A 22,366-nucleotide genomic window follows, 5' to 3' on the forward strand; every position below is an offset into this window, starting at 1 on the left:
CACAGATGCCCCAATGTTCAATAGGAAATTATACAATGTGCCACCAATATTCAAAGTAACTAAACTATCTCTTCTTGAAGTTGATTCTATGTTTCATTTGAATTTTAGGAGTTCTAACAAAATTTCAGTTTGGCATAATACTCATTTGAAGTTAAAACATAACATTTCTTTTTTGAGTTCATTGTTGATGTTAAGTAAATGTTTATATGTCATTTACCAAGGGAATGATTTTCTGTCTTTTCATGACTTACACATTAAGTTCAACATTATCTCCTGATTATTTAAATATGACATTTTATGTGATGACATACTACATGTTTTGCGCAATTCTACGACTGCGATCCCAAACTCATTTCTATTCCTAAATATTGCTTACATCAAGTCACTCAGCTTCTAAAGTAAATAAAAAGCTTATTGTTTCTAGTAAATCTATCCTAATTAACCTGGCTTCTACAATAAATGAGGAAATGTCTTAAATCTAACTTATTTTGGGTGGTTTCTAAATCTTTATCATGTTTGCTAATATTTAATTATAATTAATCATTGGTACATCTTTAATACTTACTTATCCACTCTCAAAAATCCAAGCTAAAATATTAGATTTTCTTTTCTCATCAGCTATTAAATCTACTAACTTGAGTTGAAAAAATGCTGAATTTATCTTGGTACATGCTTTGTGGGCTTGGATACAATTTTATAGGAAGGGCTCTAATAAAGTTGTATGTCTAAATTTCATAAAATGATTCTTAATTATCACATTTTTGGAAGAAACTTTATAGTTGAGCTTCAATTTATATATTTCACAAATTAGTTCATGTATTTGATATCAATAGGTCATTTATTGAGAATTCAAATACTTTTGTAATTGTTCTGCTTCCTTGTTATATTTATTTATTAGCCCACAAATATTAGATTGTATTTTGCCTTTTTATCAACCACTTTTACTCTTGTGATAGTGATAATTTAATATCCATAGTTAAATATTCATATAAATAAATACATCAATAGCTAGATGGATTATTGTCTTTCTCGTTCACACTTGTTCGTTGTGATAAAATCAATAAAATGAATGTGAAAATATTCATATGTATAACAACACTGCATATCAATGTTACACAGAGGAGTAAAGCAAACAGAAAACTGCTTGTTTGACTAATCACTAAGCACCATGAAGTAATTTGGTCCCATTCTGCAAATTGTCAAAGCCCTCATCAGGGGAACTAAGTTATATATATAGTTGCACAAAGACAACCAAGATTTACATGTGCATAAGTGTTGACTCTGTTCTCTTTATAAGACAACATAATAATCTAGGCATGTGCATCTCTTAACATTTTTCAGGCTTCAGTCTCATTTATCCCTGTCAAGTGTATTGTATTTTTGCTTCAAGTGATCTCATTCACATACATATCTATACATTTAAACGTATATCATTGTTTATCTTTGTCATGAGTCTCCGATAGGCCCACTGCCATTTTCCCCTATAGTATCCTAACTGCACATGTTGTAGGCTGCTTTTGCTTTGCACATGTTATGAAATAGCATGTTTGTTTTGGTGCCACGCTATTATTGTAGAAATAGGCTGCACAGGTTCTATTATTCAGTTCTTCTCTAGGATACAGTTGGAACATCTAGTACAAGATCAAACAACATTGTGCCCTTTTATTCTCTGTGGTCGGACACTAACACCTAGACACAGTAAAAGAGGCCAAGCTGCTGTTTTCAAGTATGACATTTCTTATCATATAGACAGAGACTTCTGAAAACAGAGAGGAGAGATTTCTAGCAGCGAAAAGGTCCCGTAACGAGATGCAGACTAGCTAATGGCAAATGCCAGGTATGGAGCTCTGTATAGAAACCCTTGCTTTTTTTCTTTTAGTTGTCATGATTTTAAATAATCAAACAATAAAAAATTAAGAAGAAGAAGAATACTAGAGATCTTAGTAATATTGGTGTGAGGCTAGGCTTAGGCAAATACACCAATAACCATGGTAGAGCTTTTCACTGATTTTGGTATATTGATTATGCTAATTACATTACTAAGTTTTGTATGTTTCATTGTTGCAGCACAATAGTTTAATACCTGGAGCACAATACTTTAAATAAATATTGTAAACAGTTTGTGTGTCTTGTGGAACCCAGGAATAAAGGTCTGAGGGGTATCCATGAGCCAGTTTTAAGCACTTCTATCCGTGCACTTTTTCTATCACTGTACCCAGTCACAGGGTAACACTCACTTTGTTATCACTGTTTTGTCACATTTATGTTGTTTGTGTTTCCCCCTCCCTATGCTCCGTCTTGTGCATTGCTACGCCAGGGCGTTTTGTTAGCAGACCCGATGATGAAGCATGTCACACACATTTGTGTGTGAGTGAGGGCAGTTTTCAAAAGACACGATTTGTGCCACTGCATGTCTGTTAATGTATTTGTGTAGGCTGTTCTCTCTCTACCCCTCTCTGTGTTAACATTTCAGTACTCTGCCGGGTGTGTGTCTCCTCTTGTGGGAGTTGTTTGCTAGCTCTGGACTCCTTTATAGGAGCAGGGGGTAAGGAAAGGACCGTGGTCTTTGAGTGGATCACTCGTGGTCGCCTGCCGCAGAGCACCATGTATGAGCTGGAGACAGACTTCTTTGTACAAGGCAAATTGTGGCCACTTAGTATATTTTGTGAAAGCATAATTCTTGTGTAAATCTATACCTGTTCAAAACACACTTTCCCCCCACCTGCAGCAGTGCAGATGCAGAGGTTATTGTGTGACTCTGTCCCTATGTCTCTCTATATTTAAGTGATTTTTCTATTGCCATTTCTGACTCACAATGTACATTGCAAAATGTTCATTGATTAAGTGTTGTGCATTTAAGTGGGTGTATGTGTCAATTGTGCTTTCTAAGAGCAGTGTACTGTGACACTCGCTTTTTATGGTTTGGCATGTTGTACCCGCACACCGGCAGCGATGTGCCTAAAAAAAGTAACGTGCTATTGAGAAAACAATTATAAAGATATATGCTGAAAGGTTTAAAAAATTCAAATAAGAATAAAAACCTTTCACAACTCAGGTTTGTAGATGTTATCGCTGAGATACTGTAATGTAAGAGAATGCTGGCTTGTACTTTTTGGATGAGTTAATTAATGTGATGTACCATTTGTCAAAATACTGGCAATCAAAGTTTCGAGTGTTGCAGCTGCAGCCTTCGCAGGAGGAGGGGGGGGGGATGTTAAAAAAAGGGAGTGTTCTGAATCTGAGTGTGGGAAAATGAAAGCGTTGTCCCATGACAGTGATTGTGCAGTCTAGCCTCGGCCAAAGGAAACACACATCTGTAGAGCTCTTGTTATGAACGTCTGCTTGTTTAATGAAATCTGGGCTCATGAGAGGGAAAACAGTACAACATCAAAGTGTACGTGGGAAACAGCAAGAAGAGGTACATCTATTGTTCAACTAAGAAATTATTAACTCTTGAAGAAGTATCTGCAAAGTTTCCTCTTACCTCTTTTTTATTTTAAGTCATGCCCTCATCAGTTAAAAAGCTGAAATTCTATGTGAGGGAGAGGTGTTTGGATTACTAATATACTATTGACATTATTTGGAAGAATGGAATTTACCAAGCTGACATATCACACATGCATTTGGCTTCAACCCATAGATAATATTTCATGGTGACAAGAATTTGGCTGATGACCAACATCTATTCAATTACCCACCCAGAGTAGCAATGCAAAGACATAGAACCAACAAAGGGTATGATGCTGCGAACATAAAAACTGAATAATCCTGCTGCTTTGCAGACTTATTCGAAAAATTCGGAAAAGAAGGGCAGAGTTGAATAGCTGCCTGTCTCAGAAACCCTCTTTATTCCACACCCTGCACATGGCTCGAAGCAATCCGCAGAGCCAAATGTGCAAAGGTAAATGCTGGTGATTCAAGCTTCTTTCACTCTGAGCTTTCCTGTGCCCTTCCAGAGCTTCTTTTCAATTTCCTTTCTTCCAAATTTTTGCTCAGTTTTAAACACTTTATATATTACAGCGTTTATTTGATTAATACTTATTGGACTTTGCCTAAATCCTGCCAAAGATTTTTCTACATCATTTGCAGAGTCAAGAAATAGAGGTTCTATCAGGTCTATATTTAAGTCGTTTGTTGGTGCCATGTGCTTTGCTGATTCTCAATGTGCAGTGCAAAATGTTTCATGATTAAGTGTTTTGCAATTAAGTGGGTGCATGTGTCAATTCTGCTTTCTAAGCACAGTATGCTGTGTCATTCGCTTTTAAAGGTTGCCATTTTGTACCTGTAAAGGCAAGTAAGATCTATGTCTGTATTCTGTATTACAGTCAATTCTTGCAGGGGGAAAGCATCAGATATATGTTCAAGTAGTTGTAGAATGTTGTAAGTGATAACTTATAGTGATGGTTATTAAAGCCAAGTCAAATCCAGGTCATGAATCAGATTTAGCCACAATCTATTTTAACAATGAAGCCTCCTGGGCAATTTACCACAGGTATTTTTTAAGCTGCTCATGTACTCATTTACTACAAAAGGCAATTCACACGCCTACAATCGGAGTCTTCTGCCTCTCTCATCTTTTCTGTGGGGAGATCTTTACAATGGCGGTAGTGATCTCAGCACATATAGACATACAAATTATTACTAAATGTCGAATGGACCTGGGAATATTTGCTACTTAGGGTCTGAATCTGATCTGGGTCAGAAAGCACTCCAACTGAGCCGGATCCGGGGGGTGGGGGGGGTTCCGAACGATCTGGACTCCTGCAGTCCGAGAGAGTGAGTACGATGCGGCTGTATGCTTTCGGACTCGGTTCGGTTGGACTCCCATAGAAGTCAATGGGAACCAGTCGTACGACGTGTACATGGGCTCCCATTGACTGAATGGGTACGTCGCGGACAAGTGCGCGCCCTACAGTGGGTACGCGTCTGTGCCATCCACACCATACATGCCTGTGTTGGGGAGACCCATGGGTCTCCCCCTTTGTCCGAGTCGTAAGGCTGCGGGAAGTCCAACTCCAGGAGCCTTTGCGAGCCGGATGTTCCAACTCGATCCGGCTGTCCGAATCGAGCATCGTACTAGTTTGGTCGTGAAACGTCTCCATTGCGTGCCACGGTTTGCTTCTGACCGAGTCAAACGGAGCGGTTCGGACCCGGGAAACGATTCGGATGGAGATTTCGCGCTTGTTCGCATCGTACTTCGACGTTCAGACTATGTACAACTCGAACGGAAATTCAGACTCCGAATCGGATCCGCTAATGCCGAACCCGATTCGGTGCCCTTCTGACCGAGATCGGAATTGACCCCTAAATGGCAGAGGTTTAGGTAAAATGAAGGAGGGTTTTGGATGGAACATGCTAACACAAAACACAAATTCACAAATATCTAAGACAATTGCAGTTCACAAAATACACTTCTAAAGTTACTTCAGCCATAACGCTGTCGCAGTAACACTCTCCCATAGAAAACAATGGCAGCAAGGAAATAAAATTACACCCCATAGGAACTAATGTACATTAACTTTTTTGTTGTTGTTGTTGTCTTGTTTATTGCTAGTGGAAGGTAGGAGTCTTGGGCATGATCGGATAAGTCACTATTAATGACCGTTTTTGAACTCTGCAGCATATGCCCACTGGGGCTGCATGTTTATTTGAAAGACTGGTTCCTGACTGTTGGTTTTGACACAAAACAGCCATTTCTGCCGGGGGACTTTTTACCGGTGTATATCGACAATTAACGGCCACATGGCTATTAATGAATTCGGTTGGCCAGTGCTTTATTGTTTACGCTGCTTGAATTAACTGCTAATGTAATGTGACTTCAATTGCTGATGTACCATTTTGCAATGGATAAGTATTTGATTGTTCACATGAAACCCTTCATTTTTGTTGGCCACATTTGTTTATTCAAAATGTTTCCACTATATCTATGATCACGTGTGACTAAAGCATAACACTGTATGTTTCTTTAAAAGAACGATGGTGCCGATAAGCTCCACCCGTGAGCAAGAGATCGGCTGATCTCGAAACGCGTTGGGTGTTTTTCTTCTGTCGAATAAACTCTGACAGCACCGTTCTACATTTGGGCTCAGACTCTGGTTTTACTACAAAGGGAATACGAACCTGGAGTGTGTGGAATATATATATATATATATATATATATATATATATATTCACTGAAAAAAACTTAGGTTATAGACCATATATAGTTAGGGATTAGCATTTACAAAACCTTATTTTACTTGCACAAAACCATTGAAATTCCATATATAGTTAGTTGCACTAACTATATGTCGCGCACCCGCAATCCACTGCTAATGATGTCACATATTACATCATTCATGACATGGTCAGTGACATCACTGATGACATCACTGATGACATCTCAAATGACATCACTGATGACATCACTGATGACATCTCAAATGACATCACTGATGACATCACTGATGACAACACCCAGTGACTGTATGTTTCTGTAAAGTTAAAATATGTCTTACATATTGAAAAATGAGTGGATGTATAAGTGTCTGGATGAAGGATTTAGTAGGTGCATGACTGTATGAGAGAATGATTAAATGTGTCTCACTGAGTGCATGGGTTAGTGACTAAACTGTCTTATTTTTTGCATCATTATATATGTTGTTCTGTAAACTGCTGCATGTTTAAATCAGTAGCTATATGAGTAACTATATGGGTTATTGAATGGTTGCCCAAGTATTTGTATGGGAGACTGAGTATGTGTGTGGGTGGCTGGGAGGTGTATGACTCTGTGCATAGATGTGTGAGCAGTTGATTCACTAAATGTATGGGTTCAAAAGTGCATGTGGAAACAGCTGTATGGACAGTTGACTGTGTGCATGAGTGTATTGGTTAGTGAATGGATATCTCAGTGCTACATGTCAAAGTAAGTACATATGTAAAACACAGTCCATGTGAGAGTTGACATATATAAATAACTGTGCATAAGAGCCAGTAAATGTGTGAGTGGCTGTATGGATCATTGTGAACTTGTATCAGGGATTGTATAAGACAGTAAATATGTGTTAGTATATGTTTGAATAAGTAAGGTGTGTATAACTGTAGTTGAGGAAATGGAGATGTGATTGATTGTTTGCATAACTGACTAGGTGTGTGAGTAACTCCATGGATAAGTGACAATCTGTGAGTGTCTGTTTATACTGATTGTATCTAAGGTTATATTAGAGTCTGAAGATGTTCATTGTATTATCACATAAATTATATCAACAGTGATGTGATCAGTGATGTCATTTGAGATGTCATCAGTGATGTCATCAGTGATGTAATTTGAGATGTCATCAGTGATGTCATCAGTGATGTCACTGACCATGTCATGAATGATGTAATATGTGACATCATTAGCAGTGGATTGCGGGTGCGCGATATATAGTTAGTGCAACTAACTATATATGGAATTTCAATGGTTTTGTGCAAGTAAAATAAGGTTTTGTAAATGCTAATCCCTAACTATATATGGTCTATAACCTATGGTTTTTTCAGTGAATTTTCAAGGTTTTGTAAATGCAAATTCCTAACTATATTTGGTCTATAACCTATGGTTTTTTCAGTGAATTTCATTGGTTTTTTAAAAGCTAATATCTATAGCTGTAAAATATATTCTTTATTACGTGACGTATCACATAGCCCGTGAGACGCCTCATGACGCATCGCATAACCGTGACGTATCGTCTCTGCAGCGCAAACAAAACCCGTAACGTAAGCGCGCCGGAGCACGCTTACAGATATATATATATTTTTTTAACCTTAATTAGACAAAATCCACACGTGCACATATCTTGAGGCCTTGCAAAGGCACATCAAACACACAGTCCCTACAATTTTGCCAAGTTTGGTGGAAATCTACTCCTTTAAATTTTATTTTACTGTTTCTCTTGATTTTCCCCTTGTTACGCTTACCGGAACGCTACCCGGTATGCAAACAAACGCTCCAAAAACACAATATGTCGGACTCCCGTTACACTGCCGGTTAGCTGCCCAGTTTTTTTGCCCCGCGGGGAACTTTAATAGCCCCCTCATCAATCCTAGGGGTTCAGGAGGGGTCTACCTTACCCCTTTCCTTCATTTACACCTTTTTTTTTCCACCTCTTGTCTCTCGATCCCACCGAGAGACAAGATGGCGGCCGCTCCGGACTGTTTACAATGTTAACAGCCAATCAGCTTCTCCTCAGACTCCCGTTACGCTGCCGGTTAGCTGCCCAGTTAGCTGCCCGGTTCGCGTACCGGGACGGGCCTCTACGGCGAAAAATCGAAATTTTTTTTTTTTTTTTGCCCCTCATCAATCCTAGGGGGTCAGGAGGGTTCTACCTTGCCCCCTTTCCTTCATTTCCCCCTTCGTTTTTCACCACCTCTTGTCTCTCGATCCTACAGAGAGACAAGATGGCAGCCGCTCCGGACTGTTTACAATGTTGACAGCCAATCAGCTACTCCTCAGACTCCCGTTACGCTGCCGGTTAGCTGCCCGGTTAGCTGCCCGGTTAGCTGCCCGGTTCGCGTACCAAGACGCGTCTCTACGCCGAAAAAATCGGAATTTATTTATTTATTTATTTTTTTGCCCCGCGTGGCTCTATAATATCCCCCACATCAATCCTAGGGGGTCAAAAGGGGTCTACCTTGCCCCCTTTCCTTCATTTCCCCCTTTGTTTTGGCCTCCTCTTGTCTCTCGATCCTACCGAGAGACAAGATGGCGGCCGCTCCGGACTGTTTAGAATGTTGACAGACTCCGGAGAGCCAATCAGCTTCGCTTCGCAAAGCTCCGTTACGCGAAAAGTACGCAAACCGGAGCGCTGCCCGGAGCGCTGTTACAGATATATATCTTTTTTTGAACGTTAATTTCTCAAAATCCACTGGAGCACATATATTGAGACCTAGCAAAGGCACATCGGGCTAACAGTCCCTACAATTTTGCCAAGTTTCGTGCAAATCCATTCAGCCGTTCGAGCTAAAAGTGAGGCCAACCGCCCTATGGAAATTAACATGGGAAAAACGCGTTTTGGGACCCCCCTTTTTTCTCGGCCCCCCCTTGACGAACCCCCCCCCAAATTTTCTGGGGCTGCTCAGAAACAAAATGTGCCATTTTCCTGAAAATTTCAGCCAATTCCGTCCACAAACACCAAAGTTATTAGACATAGAATTTTCAAAAATCCCATAGAGAAAAAATCCTAACTATATATACCTACTGGCTATCGCCAGTAGGTAATATATGTGTGTGTATATATATATATATATATATAACGTGATCAACCCGAAAGGTGAAACGTCTTGGTAGAGAGCATTTTCTGCAATAAACCAAGCAAAGCACTCTGGAGTGTCCTGGCATTTTCTTGAAGGAAGAAAAAAGTTGGATGAAATCCGAGAAGGAAGTGAGGAGACAGCATGTTTTACTTCATACATATATATATATATCCAACTGCTATCTCCTTCGAAGGGCAACCTTTTCGAACTGTACCTGCCTCAAAGAAAAGGTGTTATCCTCCGGCTTTGTGGCGTCTCCTTCGAAGGGCAACCTTTTTACGTTGGATATTGAGCGCCCAAGACCAGGTCGCGGAGACTGCCCTGCTGTATAGAATACGGACTAGGTGTTGTGAAGGCACTTTCACCGGGGAGCAGGAGCGCCGTTTTGAGTGACTGCTGCATAACAGTGGGATTATGATGCAGCTTCCCTTCAACCCACATGGGAAAACTTTGTATGGCTGACTGTGGACAAACACGGCACCCACTTGGGACATTAATTATTAAGAGAACCACAAGTACCAGCAAGCTCTGTGGCAGGGATGACACCCACTGGGGCGGGGCCATACACATGAAAAAGAGATTCTATGAACCGCTGTTTGTTCTGCCGACAGCCTGTGATCAAGGACACAGGAGTGTTTGAAACGCGTTGGGCTTTTATGACGGAGGAGCTGATTGCATGCATATCCCGAACTGTACCTGCCTCAAATAAAAGGTGTTATCCTCTCCACCGGCTTTGTCTCCTTCGAAGGGCAACCTTTATACGTTGGATATATATATATATATATATATATATATATATATATATATATATATATATATATATATATATATATATATATATATATATATATATATATATACATACATATATATATATATATATATATATATATAAAACAACTAGTTTGCCCGCAAACAGAAGGGCCCACACAGGTAGGTTTTGCCGATATTTTTAATGAAGGCTGTCGTGAAGATCACAGGGATATGGCCACACAAATAAACAAAGTCCAGCCGACGTGTTTCGTGCACCAGCACTTCTTCCTGGGCTGTAGACTAAAAGCTCAAGGACACGCATAGGCAATTTTCTCCAGCACCTGTGATAAGCGTTGATCCCTGCCCCAGTGGGCGTGGACATTCTCACGGCCTCCTGGGATTTGTAGTGCCTTTGGTATTCCTCATTTTGAGTCGCCAAGCGTTCCAGCAATTCAATTTACAATTAATCCACAGTGGGTTGTGGCGCAGTCCCCAGACTCAAACATGGCATCTTGCTGCCTACATTAACAGCTCCTGTCCCTCATGCTGTTACGCTGGTTGGCATTACTACGGGGCTGCTGTGGGGCAGCGGGCTCCTTCAGCGGCTTGGGCCAGCCGCTAACATCAAACAACAAGTTTGCCTGCAAACAGAAGGTCCCACACAGGTAGGTTTTGCCGATATTTTTAATGAAGGCTGTCGTGAAGATCACAGGGATATGGCCACACAAATAAACAAAGTCCAGCCGACGTGTTTCGTGCACCAGCACTTCTTCCTGGGCTGTAGACTAAAAGCTCAAGGACACGCATAGACAATTTTCTCCAGCACCTGTGATAAGCGTTGATCCCTGTCTCAGTGGGCGTGGCCATTCTCGCGGCTTCCTGGGATTTGTAGTGCCATTGGTATTCCTCATTTTGAGTCGCCAAGCGTTCCAGCAATTCAATTTACAATAAATTTACAAAATTTAAAAAAGGTCCAATTTCCAGTGGAAGACAGAGATAGAACCATGAAAAAACATCTGTCCTGTTTGTCAGATTATTGTGTATATGTCTTGATCTGCCCATGTGCAAAGAAATATGTTGGAAGCACGATGTTCCCTGCAAAAAAACGTATTCTTGAGCACATGAGGGCAATCCAAAACAAAGATCAACTCTCGCCGATTGCTAGACATTTCGAAGAACATCATAAAGGCAATCGCAATTTGTTGAAGTTTTTTGTCATTGACCGAGTCCCCCCCATGAAAAGAGGAGGTGACAGGATACGAAAATTTCGACAATTGGAGAGCTGTTACATTGTAGTCCTGGATACTAAGATCCCTGGTGGGCTTAATTCAGAAGAGGAGCTAGCTTGTCATCTGGGGGAGTAATTTTGTTTAGGATTATTTTTGGACCACTTGAACTCCTGAAGTGATGATATTTCATGCTCTATTTCATCTTAGTTTTAATGTGATGACTACTGAGCCTCCTGCTTTTGGCTCTTCCATAGTTTTTAATTTCACATAACTGTATTGATCACTGTTTTGTCGAATGTATTTTTTGCAACTTTTGGCCTAAGTTTAAGATAATTAGTCTGCTCCGATAAGTCTGATCAGGCTGGTTTTTCTTTTGTTTTGTTCAGGCGAAAAAGCAAGCAAGTTGTGACATTATGAAGAACAACAAACGGTTGGATACTCTGGAATAAACAGTCAAATTGACTTTTGTTGTTTAATAATTGTGATATACTTATTAATTTTTCCCACTTGGGACCCTTAGGATTTGTTATTTTGTTATTTTGACTGTGATAATATGTAGAATAACAAACATTTGGACAATATTGATATGAATAGTCAATATTGACTTCTGTTGTCCAATAATCGTGACTTATAAAATATGTTTTCCCACTTGGGATTTTCAAGAATTATTTTTTACCCACTGGGGTTTTCACGGAATCGCGATATTGCATGATTATAAATTGTTTCGTTCCATGGTTGGCCAGAACAACTAGGTATACACACGCACTGCCTGTTGGTATAATAATTGGGAGATCGCCTCTTGAGTATTGGTAGCTCTGGAAATTTGTAGACTGATTGACACAACGTATTATTATCATATTGAAAAGGCTATGCAGTAAAAGATGTACTATTCATTATGTCGTAATGCTGATACAAAGAATGAATATTTAATTTTTTGATGCCTGAAATTACTAAAATGGATATTATGAATGTATTATTCACTGTAATTAAGCATAACCGGTCCGTTCAAAAGAGTAACTCTATACCAATAGGTATGTGTGATCCAAAGGGAACCCCTCTTAAATATGGCCGCTCTTTGCAAATATGTTGAATGTGAAATCCTTCATTTATGTTGACACTTTTTTGTTTGTGACGTCACTTTGAATGAACTTTATTTAATGTATTGAATGTTACATTGATGTTTCCCGAGAGCAAGACGAGCTCTTCGTCGAAATGCGTTGGGTGTTTTTCCATCACTTGATTCATCATGCTGAAACTATTTGTTGAATAAACCCGCTTTTCTGCAAATACAATCCTGGAGTGGTGATACTTCTTTGGAGTGGAGTGCATCGGCACAAACTGTTTGCGCTTTGGGAAACTGATAATTTACCGACAGGGCAACCTCCGACTCTGGGGTGCACCGCTGTCTTGGAGTCCCGGCAACCTCGGGACTTCACAAGAGTTGCCCCCCTTAGTGAAAGCCCAAAGACACCAGGTAAGTTTGAGCGGTTTATTGGGGAGAGCTGCCGCTGCCACAAGCAAACACCCTTCTAGGTTGCAGTCAATTTCGCCGACGCGTTTCGTGCGCTCCATGCACTTCTTCTTGGGCTGACTGAATGAATGATGCAAGCGAAGTCAGAGCACCTGTGTACTAATTCACCAACGTGCCCCAGTGGGCGTGAGCAGTCACACTGCCTGCTGGTAGTTGTAGTGCCCTGAATGTGTAGTCCGAGTGGAAGCTTGCCACAAAGTCATTCATAATTGTTCTAAAGTCCCCAGTGGGTAGAGGGGGGTTTCAACTTGAAAACGGCGACACCATCCGACTCTCCTCGCCGCTCCCAGTGCCTCCCAATACTGACGCCGGTTGGCGCCAGCACGCAGACTGATGAATCAGCAGGGCTCCCACCGCGGCCGGACCAGCCGCATCAAATGATTTCACAAGAGTTGCCCCCCTTAGTGAAAGCCCAAAGACACCAGGTAAGTTTGAGCGGTTTATTGGGGAGAGCTGCCGCTGCCACAAGCAAACACCCTTCTAGGTTGCAGTCAATTTCGCCGACGCGTTTCGTGCGCTCCATGCACTTCTTCTTGGGCTGACTGAATGAATGATGCAAGCGAAGTCAGAGCACCTGTGTACTAATTCACCAACGCGCCCCAGTGGGCGTGAGCAGTCACACTGCCTGCTGGTAGTTGTAGTGCCCTGAAGGTGTAGTCCGAGTGGAAGCTTGCCACAATGTCATTCATAATTGTTCAAAAGTCCCCAGTGGGTAGAGGGGGGTTTCAACTTGAAAACGGCGACACCATCCGACTCTCCTCGCCGCTCCCAGTGCCTCCCAATACTGACGCCGGTGGCGCCAGCACGCAGACTGATGAATCAGCAGGACTCCCACCGCGGCCGGACCAGCCGCATCAAATGATTTCACAAGAGTTGCCCCCCTTAGTGAAAGCCCAAAGACACCAGGTAAGTTTGAGCGGTTTATTGGGGAGAGCTGCCGCTGCCACAAGCAAACACCCTTCTAGGTTGCAGTCAATTTCGCCGACGCGTTTCGTGCGCTCCATGCACTTTTTCTTGGGCTGACTGAATGAATGATGCAAGCGAAGTCAGAGCACCTGTGTACTAATTCACCAACGCGCCCCAGTGGGCGTGAGCAGTCACACTGCCTGCTGGTAGTTGTAGTGCCCTGAAGGTGTAGCCCGAGTGGAAGCTTGCCACAAAGTCATTCATAATTGTTCAAAAGTCCCCAGTGGGTAGAGGGGGGTTTCAACTTGAAAACGGCGACACCATCCGACTCTCCTCGCCGCTCCCAGTGCCTCCCAATACTGACGCCGGTTGGCGCCAGCACGCAGACTGATGAATCAGCAGGGCTCCCACCGCGGCCGGACCAGCCGCATCAAATGATTTCACAAGAGTTGCCCCCTTAGTGAAAGCCCAAAGACACCAGGTAAGTTTGAGCGGTTTATTGGGGAGAGCTGCCGCTGCCACAAGCAAACACCCTTCTAGGTTGCAGTCAATTTCGCCGACGCGTTTCGTGCGCTCCATGCACTTCTTCTTGGGCTGACTGAATGAATGATGCAAACGAAGTCAGAGCACCTGTGTACTAATTCACCAACGTGCCCCAGTGGGCGTGAGCAGTCACACTGCCTGCTGGTAGTTGTAGTGCCCTGAAGGCGTAGTCCGAGTGGAAGCTTGCCACTAAGTCATTCATAATTGTTCAAAAGTCCCCAGTGGGTAGAGGGGGGTTTCAACTTGAAAACGGCGACACCATCCGACTCTCCTCGCCGCTCCCAGTGCCTCCCAATACTAACGCCGGTTGGCGCCAGCACGCAGACTGATGAATCAGCAGGGCTCCCACCGCGGCCGGACCAGCCGCATCAAATGATTTCACAAGAGTTGCCCCCCTTAGTGAAAGCCCAAAGACACCAGGTAAGTTTGAGCGGTTTATTGGGGAGAGCTGCCGCTGCCACAAGCAAACACCCTTCTAGGTTGCAGTCAATTTCGCCGACGCGTTTCGTGCGCTCCATGCACTTCTTCTTGGGCTGACTGAATGAATGATGCAAGCGAAGTCAGAGCACCTGTGTACTAATTCCCCAACGCGCCCCAGTGGGCGTGAGCAGTCACACTGCCTGCTTGTAGTAGTAGTGCCCTGAAGGTGTAGTCCGAGTGGAAGCTTGCCATAAAGTCATTCATAATTGTTCAAAAGTCCCCAGTGGGTAGAGGGGGGTTTCAACTTGAAAACGGCGACACCATCCGGCTCTCCTCGCCGCTCCCAGTGCCTCCCAATGCTGACGCCGGTTGGCGCCAGCACGCAGACTGATGAATCAGCAGGGCTCCCACCGCGGCCGGACCAGCCGCATCAAATGATTTCACAAGAGTTGCCCCCCTTAGTGAAAGCCCAAAGACACCAGGTAAGTTTGAGCGGTTTATTGGGGAGAGCTGCCGCTGCCACGAGCAAACACCCTTCTAGGTTGCAGTCAATTTCGCCGACGCGTTTCGTGCGCTCCATGCACATCGGCACAAACTGTTTGCGCTTTGGGAAACTGATAATTTACCGACAGGGCAACCTCCGACTCTGGGGTGCACCGCTGTCTTGGAGTCCCGGCAACCTCGGAGGAGGTGTGGAGTTTATATATATATATATATATATATATATATATATATATATATATATATATATATATATATATATATATATATATATATATATATATATATATATATATATATATATATATATATATATATATATATATATATATATATATATATATATATATATAATTTTTTTTTATCTTTGTTTTTATCAATAAATTCCTAGGGTTTTTAAATGTAAGCTAACATATTAATACCTTTGCTTACTATAAAGTCATTTTAACCTTTGTTTTTTCACTGAATTTCTGAGTTTATTATCCTTAATATAATCACCTCAGAACAATATAAGTTCTAGATGACTTTATAGCATTCTGCATGATGACAAAGTTCTACTCATAACACATCTCTAATAGCAATAAAGCGAATACCAAAAATAAACTAATGTATGAGTGAAAACACACAGCCATTAAACATTTGTGTAACAATAGTAAAATAGGAATTATGACAATGAAGCTGAGAGCATACAAGATTTGTGTGCGATGAAACATAAGGTAAAAGATGGATAACTTCCAGAATGAAACACACAAGTTCTGTACAACTAGAGCCGCTATAGTCTTTTATCCAGACAGGAGCTCCCTTCCCTAGAGCTAAGAGGACATTTATACAGTCCTGTAGAGAACCCAGTTGACCATTTGACTGCCTAAAATGCAATATTGTTCACATATCACCAGTATTGATCATAAACCAAATTCGTTTTTACCTTGGAGACCCTAAAAGGGCCCCCAATACACCAGGAGGCCTTTCTGGTGAAACCTAGATTTACTCATGTATGCCAAGTTCCCTTCTATTCAATTTTCAGTTTTTGAATTTGTGGCTTCTGTCATACCAAGCCTTGTTTTCACACTGGTGCATCTTAATCTTACCAGTTACCCAAGGCTTCTCCAGTTTGCTAATCATAGCTACATCCAACCACAAAAGACTCAACTTTGTGCCAGGCACAGGCTCCTTCAAGCTCACATATAAATATGCCCCTGCAATGATAGTGATTCTGCCGGCCCATAAACTTTCATGCAACAAGTGCTTGAGGGATCTCCTCAGATCTACCACCCTTCAAGCACAACTTCTACTCACTCTTTTAATCATCATTCCCTCGGTTGAACCATTAGCCTGTGGAACATACAGTGTTGTCATTTGTTGTGATATGCCCAGTTTCCGCATGAAATCCTGCATTTCAGTGGACACATACTGCACCTGATTCTCAGTTATGATGACCTGGGGAATTTCTTCACCTGTGAATTCCTCTTTCCAGAACATCACATATATTTTGGTGCAATCAAGCTCAAGCACCATGCAGGGATTCAAAAAGTGGTATAGTCAACAAAATAAATACTGTACCTTTCTGAAGGATGAAAGAGTGTAAATGGACCAACAATACCCATGCCTGTCTTAGAACACTACTCCTTTAAGACCTGTGAAGGTGATAGTAGTGCATGTCTTAGGATCTTATATTTGTTAATGCTAGCCTTCTAAGCCACCAATACTGTTCTCTATGATGAGCTTTTGAAAAGGTCCAACTAAACTGTCTTTCATGTGTTAGAGTTGCCACTTTCTCTCTGATCCCCTCAGGCAGTTCCAATTTACAGTCCCTGGGCAATCTGTCACTAACAATTCTTAGTTAATTTCAGACAGCCAAAAACAGTTTTTCTGCCTTGGACAACACACTATAACTTGGCCACCCCTAGTACAAGCAATTTCTTTACCTTGTTCAACACCTCATTCTTGCTTATGGCCTCATCTCATTCCACCGTACACAATGCCGGTTTCCAGACCCAATTGATCTGTAAGAGTTGTGAGCAAGGCCACAATGCCCTCTTATCCATTTCAACCTGGGAAAGCACAGGTCTCAACCCACTCGAAGTCACAGCTACAGTCAAATTTGTTTTCCGCTTCACATCGAAATGACCTAAGATGGAGATGTTTTCAAACTCTTTCTTGCCTTTACAAAATGCTTAACATGCATTGGCCCAATCTGATCTTTCCTCCCTTCTTCATTAAGATCCCGAGGTTGAGGTATTTTACTGGCAAAGTTACGGTAATCAAATCATGTTTAATACTACACCCTCCCCAGAAATAGTGTGGCCCAAGTACAAAACCATGTCTACTCTGTACAGGCATTTTTCTCTTTTCACCGTCAAGTCAGCCATCTCCAACTCCACCATCATTGGCTCATCATATTCTTTCCTATTGTAACCATATTCATATTCTTTCCTGTTATTACCCCAATCCAAAATATCATATTCTAGTAGCTGCTTCATGGCCCTCTTGAAACACCCATGCAGAAAGTAAATGTCTTGATTCCTCAAGCAACACCTGTTGGCATGCCGATGATAGATCAATAACGCTTCACCCTGGTGGCTTAGATCCTCAGCAATATAGGGCAATGGTAGCTGGTCCACATATACAATATTTTTTAAGTCCTTCAAATCCACTCACATGCAGATATTTCTACTGTTCTTTATCCTTTTGGTGACATAACAACTGCAACCAGCCTCTCAGACACTTCTATATCTTCCATTATTAACAAGTTCACTAGCTTCTCCAACTCTATCCTGAAAGGCTCTAGCATCAATTTGAAACTTTCCTGACTTCATGCATCACAGTCTCGGTCCCCCTTCTTCAATATGATTGTATGATCGAAATTCTTCAACAATCCAAAACATTCCTCAAAGATTCTGGGAATACCTCTTTAAAGTGTTATCATTGCCACCTAATCTTGCTATCATTATAACTTATTTGGGGGCATTTTGGGTGATTCCATATTCCCTCGGATCCCCCGAGCCTACTAAATTGTCTCCCATCTTGGCCACATACATTTTCCCAATAGTTAGTCTCCCCTTGAAAACAACTTTCATGGGAATAATCTGAACAGATCTATCCTTGTTAGGTCCTACGCAAAAGGGATTAATTGGGATCAGGTTTCTGCAAAATTATGATACGACTTACAAAAATTCTTTCAAATTCTTGTCTTCTATAAAAGTGAGAGCCAGAGTCCACCAAAACCACAACTGTTTTAACTTATCTCTTTAATCTATCATTCTGGCATTATCAACTGGTTGCATTTGTGATTCTAATTATTTACATGAATGATTTGCAAGACCACCTTCTTGAATTCTCCTTGAGCTTCCTCCAAATGACGAACTACACTCTTATCTTTAGATGACTTACATACTCTCATATAGTGACTACACTTCCTACCTCATACACTTGTGGCACATACAGTTTCTTGCAAATCATCCCCCAGCGTTAAAAGAATGAGTCTGATTGCCACACCTATAACTCTTGAACTTGGCATCCTTTATGATCTTTATCACTCATCTCCATTTTGTTTTTTGTCAATGAAATCCTTTGTCTACCTTCTCCTTTACTCTTACTACCGCTTCATGTTTTCATTCCTCATTTCCTTTAACTATCTCAAAGTGCGCTCAATTCCTTCTACAATTGTTACAGCTCTTTTTTAGGTCAGGGTTCTTTGGTAAAAGCTTTTATTCACTATGGTTATTAGTCCAGTGTAACAACTCACCACAAACTAATGATTCAGGTAATTCACCAAACTCAAATGCTTCTTAAGGATGCTACAGCTTGTCTCTTTCCAATACTATATTGATATATGTGCCTAAATGCTCCTCCAACATGTTCAAGGATATTTGATTTATGGCTCGTGGTTCTACTTCTGCATTTCCTATAGGGATTTCTTCTGATGCTTCATCGATATTATGTTTTCAATGACTAAATTGTGAAGCAACATACCCCGTTTCCATGTTGGTGAGATTTTTTTCTCCCTAATAGCTAGCAAATATGAATCAAATAATTTCTTCCATCTTCTACATAAGAGCAATGGTTCTTTTACCTCTAATAGCAATAATTGGGGCTGAGAAGTGCTAGCTGCAGGTAGCTGTACACGAGTCCCAGAAAAACCACAAGCAAAAATAAGCAATGAATAAAAAAGGTGAACAAATCAATTAAATGACCAACTTTATATCATAAGTTAAGATCGCTATCTTCCATGCGCATAACAATCTTCGACTGTCACAGTATGCATATGTCTAATAGCCTTAGCCCAAGGATAGTTACTCCTCTTTCTCCAGTTCTAAATGTTAGCCTTCTAGACAGGGTTAATAGCAATGAAACAATAAACTCCATTTGGTTACCTATCTGATTTACTGCCCTGTCTAGTCTAAATCTAGTCTGTCGCTTCACAGAGGACACCCTTCAAAACAAGGCTACCATGCAGTGAGACCTTGACAAGGCACAATGTAACCTTACGTACACGTTGTGTTGCATGCTAGGTTCCACTTGTCGTGTACCAACAGTCATCACGCAGCATGACTTTGTCATGGCAAAACATGATTTTGCCCATTAGGTGAGTTGCATCACATGACACAGCCATGGAAGGGAATGGTATTTAGAATGTTGAAGTTACTAAATGCCTTGGGCACCAGTAAACATTCAAAGCATGCACTGTCTAAACTGCGATGCCTATAAGTTGGTTGCTATGGTCAAATCGAAAATATTTGACATAAAAAAATTATTCCTGAAGATTGATAGTAGTCCCTTAATCGAAATCTGTGGCCAGCCCACTGATGAGACTCACCCAGTCTAAATATCCAGGGAGTTGGTGGGGCTGTTTGAGCTGGCCCCAAATGCAAGTCATTCGGTCATCTGTTATGGTGACCCTTTCGGAGTCAGAGCAAGAGATAGCATGGTAATGATTACCACTTCATTATTCAAGACGCAGACAGCAACACCAAAGAGATCAAACTAAATGGCAGTACACCCTCAATCGCCTGGTAGGCATTATACCCATCAGACTAAGTCTGAATTCTAGATGACTTTGTGGCATTCCAGATAATGACACAGCACTACCTTTGACAAACCTGCTGAGTGTTCCTGTGCTGGACAGATAAATCTGTCTTCAATAAAACGCTGAGCTCCTAATATCCTGAAAATAATATTATAAAATATGTTTCTCCTTTCAAAGGGTTGCTCTAAGTATACCCCAAATTAGGACTTCAAAAGTGCATAACCTTTGAGCTACATGTAGCAGTCTCATGTGCAGGTATAGTGACCTCACTAGAAGTTGTGAACAATCAACAAGAAACCACATTGCAATCAAAGAGGAGCTCGAGACAGAGTGCCATTATAAAAGAAAAATACTTCCCATAGTTAATTTCTATCTGACAGTGATTGAAAGACCAACAATGACAGAGCATCACCTTGTAGAGCAGAAGAGGGCATCTGAGAACATTTAAGAAATACCTCACAATGAGCAGCAGAACAGCGCTTCAGAAATACAGATACAGCAGGATAGCACATCACAGGCATAACACAGTACTTGGCGGTTTCCCTATCAGCATCTAAGCATGGGTAGGACTGTTTCTCTGAAAGGAATACATTTAAGGTACAATCACCACCACACCCCATAAATTCAATCCAATGTGGCACGTTCTGCATCTATGAGGCACTGGGGGTTAATCTTGGAGTTCTCTGATTGGGGGTCAACTTTAATGTGGTAACTATTTTGCTCTGCACCCTCCCTTTCACAGGTCATATTGAACTGCTAGCAGGAGCCATAACTAATGTCCTGGGCATCTGCTTATCTCTAATCATAGGTACGTCCCTTTCAACTCTGTTGGGGGCCCATTAGGCAGTGGACACATTTTAGTTCAGAGGTATGAATGTCCTTATGCTGCCAATAGATACATCACACAAAATATGTGTTTTCTGTGTCAAAATTATAGGAAAATTCACAATTTTGTGAGTAAGTTACAAATTTTAGACTATGTTATAGGAAACAACATGCAGCTGAAATGCTTGTTTTTTTCTGTTCATTTACAAGGCTCAAAGTGAAATTACACACCTAAAGAAACTATTCACAGGCAAGATAAGTGAAAAATAAATTCATATATATATTACCTCTCCTATAAAAAGAGGGTAGGGACCCGGATGCTCTTCTTGAAGTTCAAAGGTGTCAATAATCCAGGCTCTTTTTTGACGGTGAAGTGCCTTCCTATTCATAAAAAAATTCTGGAGAAGAAAAATCAATCTGTCAATCCATTGGAGTTTTAAGTGCACTCTTGCAAACTTTATACTTCAAACACAAGAACAATAATTTTCATTCTAGTTAGTAGTTTGTGCTCTAGAAATCAATAATAAGGACACATTTTATATAAATTCTCAAATATCTTCCACATCAATGTCAGGGGGAAACAGTCTGGCATGCTAAGTCAAAAATGTATTTTCTACACCTAATCAACAACTAGACCACTCACTACCTATCTGTATTCATGACAGAAGTGTGATACACCTGAATGCCATCTTGGAGGAATCAAAGCCTTAAAGCTGAAAGCATTTCCTTCAGAAATTAAATAAATGAGGGGGTTCATTTTGTCATATAAATTATGGTTAGTGCTCCAAAAAGCTAAACTGAGGACACGTTTTATATAAATTCTGAATTACTTTCCTCATCATTGTCAGACCAAAAGTCTGGTATCCAGAGAGAAATATGTCCTTACAACACCAGTAGCAGTCTGGATGCTAACTCCCTAGGCCAATAGCAACCCCACTACAGAGTTCTGGAGTACCATATCTATAGCTCCATCCTTCTGCGTTTGGCTAGCCCATATAAATATTTACATATATATATATATACATTTGGCCTTATGTACTCCAGTGATTCAATAATATTAATGAGATATGGTGCACTACATATATGGCAAGTGCCTTTATTGTGTGTTTGTGTGTGTATATATATATATAAGCAACCTGCCCAGCTTTGTACGCGATACTGGTGATTTTTTGGCCAAAATAGAGGACCTAGAATGGCAAGATGATATGCTGCTTTTGACCTTGGATGTAGAACAATTATACAAAAGCATTTCACATATCGATGGAATGAATGCAGTCTCCTATTTCCTAGGTCATAGGCCAATTGACTTTTACGAGCATAACAAAATGATTCTGGGGTTAATTGAATGGTGCTTGAATAATA

The 22,366-nt window shown here is 41.1% G+C and overlaps 1 protein-coding gene across 1 annotated transcript in view; it reads right to left on the reverse strand.

Moving 5' to 3' along the window:
• Positions 1 to 22,366, reverse strand: part of LOC147706375 (cadherin-like protein 26) — a 359,502-nt gene that overhangs the window by 207,074 nt on the left and 130,062 nt on the right. Inside the window, exon 3 of the mRNA XM_086932874.1 lies at positions 21,292 to 21,402. Within this exon, the coding sequence (XP_086789000.1) occupies positions 21,292 to 21,402 (111 nt within the window). The remainder of the gene's footprint in view (positions 1 to 21,291; positions 21,403 to 22,366) is intronic.

Source organism: Lissotriton vulgaris, chromosome 7, assembly GCF_964263255.1.
Source record: "Lissotriton vulgaris chromosome 7, aLisVul1.2, whole genome shotgun sequence".
Lineage (NCBI taxonomy): Eukaryota > Metazoa > Chordata > Amphibia > Caudata > Salamandridae > Lissotriton > Lissotriton vulgaris.